General features: G+C 48.0%; 1 protein-coding gene across 4 annotated transcripts in view; it reads right to left on the reverse strand.

Moving 5' to 3' along the window:
* LOC100118347 (muscarinic acetylcholine receptor M5) overlaps positions 1-14849 on the reverse strand; it is a 43754-nt gene that overhangs the window by 4960 nt on the left and 23945 nt on the right. For 2 of the 4 annotated variants that reach the window (XM_008213496.3, XM_008213507.3), the window contains one exon: positions 2876-3080. In XM_008213496.3, coding sequence (XP_008211718.1) covers positions 2876-3060 — 185 coding nt within the window. In that variant the 5' untranslated portion in view covers positions 3061-3080. Of the gene's footprint in view, positions 1-2875; positions 3081-3379; positions 5505-11452; positions 11818-14849 lie in introns of those variants that run through there. The other 2 variants (XM_001602285.5, XM_008213502.4) reach the window with 2 other exon arrangements.

Genomic DNA, 14849 nt, shown 5'->3' on the forward strand with positions numbered 1-14849 from the left:
GGTCATCCGGCTGGACGTAATAGCGGCCGACGTAATGCGTAGTTTCCGCGGAGAAAGGATGCGCCGCGACAGTCGCTCCTCTCTAACTTTAGACTCGCGCGAGGGAGACTTGTCCGTCAAGTGGCTCTAGACTCGTTCGCGAAACGCCTCAGACTTGCGCAATTCGCTATTTTTTTTGCAAGCGCCTTGAGCTTTTTCCATATAGCGGCACAGGAAGCGAGAGGAAATGTCGCTCGACTTCTATAATTGTGCCCGAGTATCGCGCGGCGTTAAGTGCTCTCGTATCCGCCCGTTTAAAATCTAGCGATAAACGGGCTTAATGTCCAGTTCGCGCTCGGAGACCACAACACCCGCGGCGCGATTCGGAGAAAATCCGAGCGGCTTGATTTAGGAGCGGATTTTCGGCTCGTGGCCGCCGCGCTGCTGCGAGAACGAGGAGTGAAAATTCGCGGTTGTTATTGCCGCGCGCTCTCGCTTTTGTCCCGTGGTATTGCTATCGCGCTCTGACTTTCCGGAGCGCGACGCCTCTTTTCATTGGCGAGCGCTGCAACTGTGCCGCGAGTCGTGGCTGCTTTAACGCGCGATTCGGAAAAGCCGGAACAGCGCGTCGTCGTCTCGTAAACTCGATCGAGAGCCGCGAGCCTGGTGTATTTCGGATCGGTCTCGGCCTACTTCTCCCCGCGAGATGAGCTTCTCTCTTTTTTCTCGATCTCGCGCGAGAGAAGATGTATGGGATGCAGGGGGTATTCGGGGAAACAATGAGAGAAAAAAGAGAGCTGGATGCCAGATGCTTCTTGGATTTCGTTTTTGCGATGCTCACGGCTGAATCACCGCGCACGGATATACTATTTTTGATTTAGTTTATGCCGTGTATGTTTCTATTTCGCTTGACCGTACATCAGCTCTTGCTTTTTTCCGATTTATGCGCGGCGTTAGTCATGAATGAATTTCATGCATGAGCTGTAGGATTTGTTATTTGCATGTCCATTACGGATTCATCGCCGGTTCGCTTCAATAACATAATAAAGTCCGCGCGCGGGTTAGGATAATATTCGGTTTCGCATAAACGGCTGATAAAGAAAGCGAAATTCGCTCGCATACGAATATCTCCAGACGATCTTATGCTAGCCGAGTGTATTGTTACAAAATGTTTGTCGACGTCCAAGCGAGACAACGGCCGTGTTCGCAAAAAATGTCCACGTGAACGTCACGCCGGAGTATATATTATCGAATCGAACGTCTAATTAAAATTATACGTCGGGCCGAGATCGACTTTGATAAACTGTGATAAAAAAAAAATCAGCTCGAGTACTCGTTTTGTCGATCATAAAATGACAATTTATCTTCGTTAGCGGCTCGCTAATGAGAAATCGAATAATTACAATAATTCATGCGCTGCTTTTATTTATTGATATCCATAGAAAAAACGCCGTGGATTGAGGGAATATGGTTCAGCCGCGGTTAACGCGATTAACAGAAACAATTATTATTGCGGATGAATAAATAAATAAGTATTATAATCCGGAGCGCGGCGTTTATGTAAATATTACGTACTCTCGATAGGTATATATTATAATTTTACGCTCTATAAAGGACATGACACGCTTTATAAAATTTGTATACCGCAGAGTTAAATTTAGATTAAAATATAACTGCATGAATAATCGGTTAATCAATGCTGACTAACGGTATATAACGCGCAGCCGCTACCCTAGATATTAAGCGGTTTCATTATCGACAGCTTTTTTCGCGCAAAAAATAAAACTCCTTCGCTCCTTGTGGACAAGGTAGTCGAAGAAAAAACAAACCTTATACTCCGTCGATTCTTTTCTTCGTGTTTCACCGAGCACGAGCGTTTAATTATACCAACGCGTTTTTAAACGGAAATACAAGAATACACGCTCCCATCTCGCGATTATCACGGTTAACTTGCAGCGTGAATGACGGAACGTCCCGACCAAATGTCCTATTCGAATTTACGTTAACGTTCCTCTCACGCGCGGCTTCGAACCGCATAAATAAATTTGCAAAATAAGGCCAACGACCTTAGTGCAAAAAATAAAATCGATAAAAAGTCAATCAATCGGAAAAAATCCGGACGCTTCGAGAGCACGCGAATCTCGTCTCGCGCAGCAAAAAGAAATGATTAAATTATCCAACGTATGCGCACTCGCGAGGGATAAAAAATAGCGCAAGGCGCATAAATCTTCCGCGCGACTGAGTAACAGGGAAAAAATAGAAGAGAACTTTTGTATACACATACACGCACGGATCCGAATATGCTTGATCATCGTCTATCCTCGCTCGACGCACCTCTTATTACACATATTTTCCAATGCGCGGTTTTCATGGCTACACCGATGATTTTTCCTCGTCGCTGACTTAATGTAGGGCTAAGTTCATTGCCGACTAGCGAGACCATGCGCGATCGGAGTTTCCGCGGTAGTTCCAGAGTTGTAATGGAATTACGAGACACGCTCCGAGCGAAAAGCGTATAATACTATACTCTCTCTCTCTCTCTCTCTCTCTCTCTCTCTCTCTCTCTCTCTCTCTCTCTCTGTATCGGTGGCGGAGCACCTTGCGCTTACGTAATTTTTGACGGCCCTCTTTCACCGGCCGCATACGCGTAGCGCGACGCGAAGCTTTCACGCGAGTACGCGCGTCATAAAGACGCTTTATTTCTCGCACGCGCGTCGCGCCTCTAGTACAGAATATACGTGCAGCACATCGGAGCGCAGTATCTCGCGCAGCTGCTTCCTGGTGAAACCGTTAGAAATCGCTCGCAGATAGCGCGAGTATGCCGGATATCCTCACGGGCGCAATTTTCTTTTTCTCGCCCTAATGTCGCGTACGTTATATACAGAGTGTTACCAACCTGTTGGAGATGGTCCTGAGACCGGGTCGCCGGATGAAGGCGACGAGCAGCGTGGCGTTGAGCAGCAGTGAGCCGCAGAGCACGAGGCACCAGATCGCGATCTTCGAAGGGGCCCGCCATCCTTCCAGACTTCCCAGGCCCGCAAAGGATCCACCTCCCGCGTCCTCCGTCGAACCGCCATCCATTCATAAATGATTCCACGTCCCTGCAACACGCAAGCGCAAAAGGTTTGCGTTACTTTAGACCTTCTTTACCAGCTCCCTCTCAAAGAGCTCGTAATAATGATGTTTGTTTAAAATCGCACGCGCGAAAGTGGACTCGATTTCGAGATTCGAGGAACGTGACTTGTGCGTCGACGCAGCTTTAGCTGTTACCAAGCGGACTACAATACAAAAGTGTGCGACGATAAAAGCGCGATTCGGCTGAATCAGCCGCGCAGCGGGGCTGACCGAAATACTTTTCATTGCCGATTAGGCAGCTTTGAATTTTTTTCCATAGAATCACCTTTTCGTGCACCAAATACTGCTCGTCCCACTTGGAAAGTCATGCGATGCACAGGCTTGCGTCACTGCCGCGACAACACGGCCGACGTCACAGTGCGGAGTTGGCGACACCGCTGCTGTTTTCAGGCCCGCAAAACCGAGCGCCGTGACGAGCAGCGCGAGCTTTCCGGGCTCGCGACTCTATTTCCCGAGCGAGCATCATCCTCGTGCACACCGAAAAGTCTATACGTACGCCGCATACGACGGAATAGACGAAAGCTCGACGAGCGCCGGTACTACACTGGCGGTGCTTGCGTTCGCGCGCGATAGTATATATACTCGCGGCGGCCGTTGCAACAGTGCCTATATAGTCCTCCTCCTACTCCTCCCGCCCATAGGCGCGAGTTTATCGCAATTATACTTGAGTATGTGCGGACGACGGTGAGTGAGAGCTGATAAAATTCCTCCACTATCGCGATCGCGATTTTCCTCGCGGCCGATGTCAATGCATGATATTGCCGATAAGCCGGGGGACAAAAAGACCCGGCGCGTACAGGTGTGCGTGTTCGACGGCTTATCGAAATCGCCTTGCACGGTAGAAATGTGATTTTTGCGCTCGGCCGAGGCCAGATTGGACGCTCGGCGGGATGGACGTCCGATAAAACGACGCGAGGTGTAAGTTCAAGTCGAGAGAGCTGAAAAATAACGGTTGACAGTCCCGGCAGCGCATTGTGCATATATCGATACACGGATTTCATGCGAATCCCAAGGCGAGTAAACAATGGGACACTTTTTTTAGCCGGCGGTTTATCAGCGCGAGCGCAACAAAAAGCCGACATTGACGAGTTTTCTATGGACGCCTACTGCTGCTGCATTCGTGCGTTTGCGCGCAGCACTTTCCCCGCAGACTGAGCGCACTTTTTCACTTTGCATCATAATGCGCTTTTGTCGTCGCTGTACCTATGCTATTTTTTCCGCTTGGCAAAATACGCACCAACTATTTTTTGGTTAACCTAACCAATAACTTGATAAATGTTACCAAAAAAATAGTGGGTGTGTATTTTGCCAAGCGGTTTGTTACTGTTACTAACCATTTTTTTTCCGTGTATTGTTATTGATCGACAATATCCCAAACGCACTTTTCTAACCTGAATAAAAACAATGCATTCGCGATAACGCCGATTCGTTTATCGAAATGCGCCCGTTTCTAAATTCTGGAGCTAGACAAAGAAGTGCGCGATAAGAGCTTAAATTTATTTAGTGCCGCAATAATTCACCGCGCTGTATCGTTTTGAATATCGAAAGCGTCATAAACATTCGGCTTGTCGCGCTCTCAGATCGGCGATCGCGAAATAAAAGTTATCTTTACGAGGGGCTACACTCATTATTAAAGCTACCGTTTCACAAATGAGCAGGCGTTTTTGTGTTTGTTTACTTATAGCCGAATCCGCCGCATCATCAAAGCCAGGTACAACTGCTGCACGGCCGCAAACGTTGTGTAACCGGTAAACACAAACCCAAAGGTCAAACAACCCGATCGGAAAATCGAGCCCTGAGGTCGGCTCGCGCGTCAGCCGCTATGGCAGACAGCGCGACGACTCTCTTTCTCTATCGCGCCGCTTGGAAAATCAGCCATTCGCCGCTTGGAGAAGAAAAATCAAACGAGGTGGAATCTAATTATAGTTGCGTGGGCACCGGATACTCGCTTTATTCGTCCGAGCCGACGCTACACTCGTTCGTCGTTTTTGACCGGCGATGAAGACAGTTCTTTTTTCTTCGAGAGAGAAAACAATGGATCCCACTGCTACAGCGAAAGTATATATGGAATCGTCGATGGGAGTTCGAGGGGCTATTAGGTAAGAAGCCACATCTCGTATGCCTCGTAAGAGCCATTATTATAATATCCCGCGCGAGAGAAACGCATCTTCCCACCTTTCCCGCGCTGCAGGCTTTTCCATTGCAAGCTCGGGCGTGAATGCAGTGCCGCAACGCTTGCCCAACAGCGCTACACTCGCGGGATAGGAATCCGCATCACCGGAGAAGATCGCATCTTTCTTGCGAGGAGTGGCTGCGCGTTCGGTTGTTTATGCGTTTTGGCCTGGAAACGTCGCTGCGATTACGCGCAAGTGGCCATTCTCGTGCTGTTTACAGAGAGAGAGAGAGAGAGAGAGAGAGAGAGAGAGAGAGAGAGAGAGAGAGAGAGAGAGAGAGAGAGAGAGAGAGAGAGAGAGAGAGAGAGAGAGAGAGAGCGCTAATTGCGCCGCGAACGAGGGAAACTCCCGAGTATAGCTTCTCGCATTTATTCCGTCTCGTTGTATGATTCCATCTCAATTCACTAATTAGCTTGAGAAGGGGAAATTTTATAAAATAAATTATCCGCGGCGGAAGGCACTCGGAAAATCGAGCAATTCATGAATAAGGCTGATGATCGTGGACGTAATATGACTCGTTGAATCTTTCAGCGATGAGCAATTTTTCGTTTCCAGCTCCGTAGTAGACAAAGCGGCGCTGATTTCAGAGAGCCCTTTTACTTTTACTTAACTTTTACTCGGGATAGCCCGCGCTCCGGCCGGTGCGATAACTTTTTGTTTTGAAAGTTGATTAATAATAGATAGCGCGCGCGGACGACTGGAGAATCAAAACAATATGAATGTATAGTCTTCGGCGAGGAAAGACCTATCATTGAGTTAGAAAGCATTTCCTCGCTCTTCGTACCCGTCAGCATTAGCTCGAAAGTCGGGATAGTTTCAGTGTCGTTGTTTCAAATCTACCGTCACCGTCGCATTACAAAGCGTACGCGTGTACAATCTCGCAAGACTCCTCTTGTTCTCTGGCTCGACGTTGGAAAGTAGCATTAGTTAATTTTTGCGCTAGACATCCCTCGTTAAACTTTTTCGAGCGTTTACGGGCACTTTCGCGTCTGCTGTTCGGGACTTGAAAATAAACAATCGTGATTTATCCGCGCATCAAGCAAACGAAGCGTCGCTCGCTATCCGGGATCCCTGCACTTCCTTGTGATTACACGCCGACGAGAAAGTCGGATGCAGTCGAGCGGAGAAAAGGAGGAGCTCGCATCGCTGCAGCTCAACCCCCAGAAAGGGAACGAAAATAAAAGTCAGTCGGACGCGCGAGAAAAACTCTCCGATCTCTTGAGATTCCCGCCGAGTGTGTGCACAGGCGCGAGCTTTCAACGATTGATCGGCTGCTGCATCGCCACTTCGAAAGTGCAGGCCTGCAGAAGAATAAGATCGCGGCGGGTCGGTTTCGCGGAAAAATCGCGGCCATCGAGAGAGCGAGATACGCGTCTGTGGTTTCACTGAAGCGAGGTCACCTTTAAAAATAATCGGTCAAATCCCTCGCCGAAAGCCATCGAAAGCTCTCTTTCTCTCCCACTCTGATCTCGACCTTTCGGCGCTCTCGCCTCTCTGTTTATTTCGAGAAAGAGAGAGAGAGAGAGCCGCGAGTCGGCCGACCTTGCCTCTGCAAGCTCGGAAACCTAAAATTACGCGCACGGGGCAGCTTGCAGCGAGAAAGGGGCAAGGAAGGGTGCGAGCGCAGTAGGTCTATAGGCACTGGATAACGGGAGCAAGGATACGACGCGTCTTTATAACACACACGTAGACTCTGAGAGTAGCCGATACAATCGCGCGAACGAGGCTTGCAATAAGTCGCTTCTGCTTCGCGTATCAAGGAGAGCGGCTGCTACTGTTTTCCTTTTTGCCTCTCTCGAGTGCTCTGATGGATGATAGCGAGACGGGATTTCAAGGGGATGAGACGCGCGTTTTGTATGTCGTACGTGTGTGTGCTTGTTGCAGGGAAATTATTAATAGAGCGCGAGGTTTCAGGAAGAATCTGTTGCATAGCGAATGTGAGTAGCGAAATCCAATGATGCGCGGTACGACGAGCTTTATTTTGTATTTTTTTCTATAATTGCGCAGCATTTTCGCCGAGTGCATACATTGCTGACACTGAGAGCGCAATTGGGAATACGCTCGTTGCTTCTGGAACGGAATACGGCGATAGCTGCGCTACGCGATCTACGAAATTCCTATCCAATCGCAGCAACTGTCAAAATATAATAAAGCTCGGCAACAACAACGTATAATACTCGCATTTGCGTAAGCGCTCGGCTTTCCCAATAGAAGCGAAATTTCTGCGGTCTAACTATCGCTAACTGCGACGCCTCGGCGATGCATTTCACCGAAGGCTTACGTAAAAGAGCGAAGACTGCAGTAGCAGCAGCTAGCATGGGGGAAAATCCGAGCGCGACTACAATGCGCGGGGACAAAAAGAGGAGCGAGGGCGACGCAATCGCCGATGTCAAGGACTGCATCGGCGAGCTCGGGTCAGTCCGTTCCGGGTGCAGCGACTCCCGGCGGCTTTTTTGTCGACGTCTCGTTTGTTTGTTTGCTTGCGCTCGCGCGTCTAGAGAGCGTCCGTTATTACGGGCCGGCAAAACAATGGCCGCGAGCGAGGAGTCACACATTATTGACGAGATAAATTCGAGAATATTGCGGCAAGTGTTTGCGGACCGAGCAAAAACGGCGTGGAATTTTTCTCGCTCTACTGAAGACCGGCTGATATTGCCAGTCTATATAGTGCAGCGGCTTTCTTGCGAAGCGCGATTACGCGACGCGTGTACAAGGCAAAGGCATTAGGGGGACTACCATTATTCGTACACGCACGCAATTGCGCTCGCGATTTCTCGATCTACCGATACGCGCGAATGGTTTATTTAATATTTCTCCATTCCGATCATGAGGTCGTTTGATTTTACATCTAATAGCTTATTCTATCGAGTTTTCAATCTTCCAGTCTCGAGGTCGTTCTGTCGCGGCATAACTACATAATTTCCATCGACTAAACCAAAGAGAGAAAGCGCCTATACTCCTCCTCGGGCTCTTATCAAAGCTCATCGTCGAGAACGATCGGCCGGTACAATACGCGAACACTCGTCATCCACCGAGCGGTGGCTATATGTATACGTGCACGCGCGGCACTGGCACATAATGTATACAACGCAAATCGCGCGCATTTATGCGTACATAGACGCGAAGGTGACACAGCCGGGCACGACGAGCGCGAATCGCGGCGCCGTATACCAGCAGCCATAGATCTATTATGCGCGCGCGCGTGTATGACGGATGTCAAACAGCGACACGCGGAATAATGATACGAGAGCGAGAGCAGCGACGCGTGCCAGCTTTGATAGCAGTATTAGATTGACTTTTCTCGTGCGCGCCAGCTGATTATGCCGAAAGCTCTCTCTCTCTCTCTCTCTCTCTCTCGCGCGCGCGCACTATTGCGTCAAGGGGGATTTTGATTCGCGTGCTTTTCGACGCGGTTCGCGAGGCTTCTTTTTTGAGGAATCGTTTGCTCGTCGTTTGCGAATCGTCAATAGCGTCGGAGGAAAGAGGAGTTGTTTATCAAGCGCGAGCGAAGGAGGAAAGTGCTGGTAACACATAATTGTATCGAATTGGTCCAACTGTGTATTCGGATTGTAATGATATTCCACGTCGAATGCTAAGCGAAGGGGAATTTAAAGCGCATTTACATTTAAGTATGTATGTATATCGACCGGATGTACACTGGAGGCGGCTGCTCTCTTTGACTCTGCGATGCTATTTCCTCAACTGTCTCGAGCACTTGCTAGCTCGAATGATCAATCTCGGCGAGTTATCTATAAATACGGCCTAAGAATATAACGCTCATTATATACCTCATATTGATGAGCAGAAGTTCCCAAGTTGGTTGATGAACGAGAGAAATGTATGCTAACTGCGCATTGTGCAAAGGCGCGCGAAGACGCAGTGTATACAGGGTATGACGTGCGGAAATCAAGTACTTTTTTTTCGTAGCCCGATCCCCCGCTGCTCCGTCGTGCCAGACATTTTACGGCTTCATTGTGACGACAATCGCACTCAAACAAGTATTCTATTTTTAACACGCCGCCTGGCCCCTTAGAGGTAACGTTTGCTAAACTCGTGAATAAATTATTTGATCATCCGATACTTCTCTCCTGCGAGAACAAACATCGCTCGAAACTCCATGGAAATGCGATCACCCTCGCGCCGATTAATCTGCCTGTCCGCGCGAAATTTCGCCGTGCGATGTCGGTGCGGCCAAAGCCGGCGCGGCTTTGGCTCGAACTCGAAGGATTTTCGTGCTGCTTCGCGGAAAAGCCCGCTAGCACGCGGGAGAAAGAAAGAGAGCGAAGGTCGGTATACCGAGAGCTCGTTAGCGATGCGTCGCCTAATGAGAGAGAGAGAGAGCGACAGCTAGTTACGGGATTTTCTAGGCAGACTACTGTGAAAATAGTGGATGTTGAGAGAGTTTTCGATATTTTCAAAGTTTTTTCTACTCGCTGTATACTATGATTGATGGCGAATCGTTAAGAGAAGAGTGACTTTCGTTTGTTTATATATTACGCAACGTAGGATGATCGAGTATTGAAGAGAGATTTCTATAATGGGAGCTTCGAAATTTCCCGAATGCGTTAATTGAGAAATTAATTCTGCGGCGATAAGCAAGTGTTACACGTAAGAAAGTGTAAAAGATAATAAAGCCTTTGAACACAACCGCCTGTCGTGGTAGACACATACGCACAATTAAGTTCTCTTACGTTAAAATCGTCTTATCAAATTTGTCTGGAGTTTACATCATGCTTCATTTTGAAATTATAATTTTTAGAGTTCAAGACAATGTCAGTGCTATCGATGCTAATTTCGTAGTGATAATTTTTTCGAAATACGCGCCAAAAAATACATCCATCCATGATCTTTCATTTTTTCGAAGAAAAACTATGCCCACACTATCATGACTTATTTCCGTCAAATAGAGCTTTATGTGATTGAGTTGATTTTGTATAGAAGATCCTTTTGATCGCACAAATAATTTATACGTTTATGTATGCATAACGCTTATGTGTAATAACTACCTATAAATAGCCGTAAACTGATTTTCAATGATGAGATTTACAAATAAAAAGATATCTACATCAAACAAGCCCAAGTCAAATGTTTAAGTTTATTTTGACGCACTTCGTAAAATCTGGAGTATTAAATCAAACAAATGGATTTTAGTGCGATTCGACGACCGCATAAAGATCTATACGTGTACACTTTGAAATCAAAATAAACTAAACAGTTGATACTCGATAATACGCTATATACTAATTTTCTTTATTTCGAATGCATTCGATGAAAATTTAAGCATTGTTTATCTAAGGTAGCAAACGAGAGTAATATATGCGGGCAATAATGATGTTAACTAGTTCATTGTTTATGATTTATAAATTTCAGGAACGATAATGAACAGGAAACATTTATTGGCGCGTTTTATTGAAGTGCGATGCGCGGCCGTGAAATGAAAACGTACAATCATTCTCTTTCTAGCAAGAATCGTCGTTGTAAGTTTTTCAAATACGAAAGTTTATTCTGTATTTTAGTAAACAAACGCGTTGAAATAATAATAATTTATAGTGGCTTACTCTTCCTAAGCAGTTGTGAGTAAATAAATCATTAGAAATAGATCAGGAAGTTGATTGAATATTTCTGAAGTTTTACTGCATACAGCATCAGCTTTTATGAGGTACTGTACCCATGTTAAAGTATGGGCTTCACACATTTTTGCGGCATTTCACGGAAACGTTTCAACAAGAATGTTTACAAAAGCATCATTCATCGTTAAAATAAGAAACTTCATCACGCTCGTCACTTTTCATAAACTCTATTTTTAACTCGAATATCCCGCTCGAAAAAAGATTCACAACATTTTTCACGCAGATCAAAGCGCGTAAATTTACTACTCGTGAAATAGCAGCAGCATAGTTCGTAGTAATGTATCGACCATTCGACGCATGCCTGTTGATTTTGAGATCACCTGTGGAATCCCCTCTCGGTCGTCTAATAATGTTTGCGCTATCGACGGGGATAATGAAGTTCAGCATATAATAATCGCGGCAAATTACGATGTTTAGAATTTCGAATGGGAAATTTCCGAAATCGCTCGTTATTGACACTAACCCTGTTGCACGGAAGTGTACGCATTATGATAATGATGCGAGTGAAAAAATCGTGTCGATGATGCTACTCACTTTTCAACGCCGTTATCAGTGAAAAGGGTCAACAGACGTAGCCGCGTCCCTCGGGTTCTCGTCTCGTTGACATAAAAAAAGCAACAATCACCGTCGAGGCTAATCACACACCAACGGTTATCACCGCACTGTTTTGTCACAGCTATCAGTAATCACAATTCGTCGTCCGAGTGAATCTCGAAATAAAAAATCACACACCGCGAAAGCTTCCGCACAGCTCGATGAGAGGCCAGAGCAAGTGTATGTATGAGAATTCCAAGTGTCTCGGAGCCGACTAAGGCACACGCGTACAACGACCCAACGGAACGCTCGACGCGGAGAGTCTGTCTCGGCTCGGCGGCATCGGTGCAATAAAATCGTTGGCGCGACGCCGCCGCCGCTCGGCTCTATACTCCCGCTCTCTCGCGCTCATCCTCCCCCACCACGGCGCGACGTCGGCTCTGGCCAGCGGCGCCGCCGACGTGTATAGATAAAGCCAGCTTCTCGAATTTCTCGCAGTGGAGGCTTTCACTCGCTGTATCGCGTATGCTCTCTATGCTGCGCGCGCGCGAACTTCCGTGGGGGATTTCACGGGCGACGCTTATGATTGATAACGCGCGAGGCGATGTTTTGATGACGCACCGCTACGGTGTCTACGCGAGGATCTCGTTTTATAGCCGCTGACGATGATGCTGGGAGGCGGTTGGGATTTTTCGGCTGTAATTGATGGGAGGAGGACGTCGGCGGGCGTAGGTAATGCTCATCACTGCGCCGTGTTGACTCAAAAAGGGAGATTCCCTAATACACACGCGCAGGCCCGATGTTTTGTTTTTGCTCTCGGAGCGTTTAGTGCCAGTTAGTACCGAGCAGATAACGAGGTTGATGACTGACTAATGGAGCTGTTTAATAAAATATGTAATTCCTATACGCGCGCGCGCGCGCGCGGAGATAGTCAAGTTGGCGATTGCGCAACGCGCCTTCCCCCAAAAGCTCAAGTTCTATTGTCCTGGCTTCAGCGTTGGCGCGACAAGCGCAAAGGTTCATTGTTTTCGAGGACACTCCGTGGAAACCATCGAATCGTGTTTTTCGGAGATAAGGAAAACGCTCGCTCCATGCCTCTCGCGCTCGGGAATATTTCGAAGCGCGATCATGCGCGCATGGAAGTAATTTGCCGTTCGGCCATGATCTGAAGCTCCTCAAAGTTCGGCGAGCTCATGAAATAAGCATTATTTACACAGCGTCGGCGAGAAAATTTCCTACAGACGCTCTGCGTCCAGAAAAAAGTACTTGCAGCGGCGATCATCGATTCATCACTCGTCAAAGACATCTCCTTCGGCCATAACGACTGCTCTCCTTGTGAAACATGCCGTACACCGCCTATATTTACCCACGCGCGCTGCGCAGAGAGGACGTAATGACGCGCCAAAACAAACATGGCAAAAACTACGCGCCGCAAGCTCTCTATCGGGATACGCGTTCGAAACTCTACGATGCCGTTCGCGGACGCCGGCAAAAACTCGCGATAAACAGCGTTTTCCTGTTGCTGCTGCTGCTGCTTCTGCTGCTTCTGCTGCGCTGTCTCGCGTGCAGCAGGAAAAGCCGAGGCAAAAAGGAGGCGGGCGCGACAACAAGGAATTTTCCCCAATGAAAGCCTCGGCTCGTGGTCGATGCGCCGCGGAGAGTCGTCGCTGCACACAAAGGTAAAGAGCCTCGCGCGCGCGGATGTTTACTCTCCGCGTGTATGTGTGTGTGTGTATAATCGGTGTGTCTTACGTACGCGCGCGGGCCCGACTGCATGCTTAATCGCTCATTAGCCGCGATCGATATGTGTCCGCGACTGCGAGCGAGCATCATGGCGATTGGATCGGAATTTTCCCAAAGCGAGCCGTGCGACGCCTTATTATGCGTGTACAATGGTAGCAGTGTCGAGGGAGGTGCGATCGAGCGCTTTTTGGCTGGCGGCGAGAGGACATTTCGAGACGATTCGTCGATTGCGCATTCGTTTCCTGACGATGGCATTTCACGCTTCGAGACTACGGTAGAGAAGATAGCATTGAGCTATAATTGCAGTGAGCTTTTTGCGCTGCGAGCTTGGCTCCCGAGATTTCGAGAAAAAACGACGTGGAACTGAAAAAGTCCGTTAAAAAAACAGGTTCAGCTGAATCGAGAAAGTCGCGCGTGCAGCGACATTTTTCCACCCGTGAACGCTTCGCGGAAAGGGCACCTAATGTAAGAAAATTTCTGCGAACTCGACGCAGCGGTGTGCTCTATAGTCGCGCAATAGCCTCTCCTCGCTTTTTCTCAGCTCAAATATATATGTATACGAGAGAGCTTTGCGCAGCCTTGGCGAAAGCTCCATACACCAAGCCGCTAAAAGCGGCGGCCATCGAAGGTCAGCGGAAAGAGAAAAGAAAGTCTGTGTGTGTGTGTGTGTGTGTTTGCGCGCGTCGACTCTTGATCGACACTTTTCAGCCGCAGCGCATTTGTTTTACTTGACAGCGTTCGCCGAGTATACACACTACTCTCATTGAGAGATGCCTCGATTGGCAGAGGATCAAATCCCTGTTTGCGTCGGCGGAGCCTCGTGAATGAATCGTGGGAATATATACTTTTAACTCTGCCGCTCGCGGTAATGGAACAACCGACGCTTAGACGAGGGAGAGAGCTTGAATATTGCTGGGGTTTCAGCTTCCCACCGACGTTCGCCACTTTATTTTGTTTCATTTCGCGGAATGCCTTGGCTGAATTGGGGAGAAAAATAGACTCGCGAAGCCGCGAGCTTTCGATATGGAACGACTATGATTGACTTCAAGCTCCAAGAGACGCTGAAATGTGAAATCGAAAGCTCTGCGGATGTTTTCAAAGCTAAAATATTATTTAGCCAGCAGAAACGCGCGACGATGCACGATTGCCTGCAACGCGCTTTATTGTGGAGGAAAAAAATAAGCCTCCTCGCGTAACTCCGCGTACGTTTCTATTTCTCGCCAGAAGCGTGTCACACAGCAGCGCGCCGCAATAGTGTCGACATTTCATATCTCCTTCTCAAGTAAATCCCGCCGGTGCTCGTAACCGGTCATGGAAAAGGAGAGGATGGATACGCAGGCGGAGTCGTAAACAAAGCTCGGCAAACAATGTAAATTTCCTAATGGCGGGGGTTCCTCGGTTTTAGCCGGCGATTAGTTACGCCGCGTTAATATGCATAATCGCAGACAGCCGGCTGTTTTCGCTTGCAGTGCGCGCACTATACTGTCGCGTCTGTTTAAGGAACTCGGGAAAAATCGCTCTGAAATATTGATGTGGGCGTCGAGCGCTGATATTGCAGGGGGGAAAGACGCGTAATTCGGTCTAATGCCGTCAACTCGCCCATTTGCAGGATTACATTTCTAAAGCGAGCGCGCCGAGAGGGCTTTCATTAAAT

This window comes from Nasonia vitripennis, chromosome 5 (genome assembly GCF_009193385.2).
Source record: "Nasonia vitripennis strain AsymCx chromosome 5, Nvit_psr_1.1, whole genome shotgun sequence".
Taxonomy (NCBI): domain Eukaryota; kingdom Metazoa; phylum Arthropoda; class Insecta; order Hymenoptera; family Pteromalidae; genus Nasonia; species Nasonia vitripennis.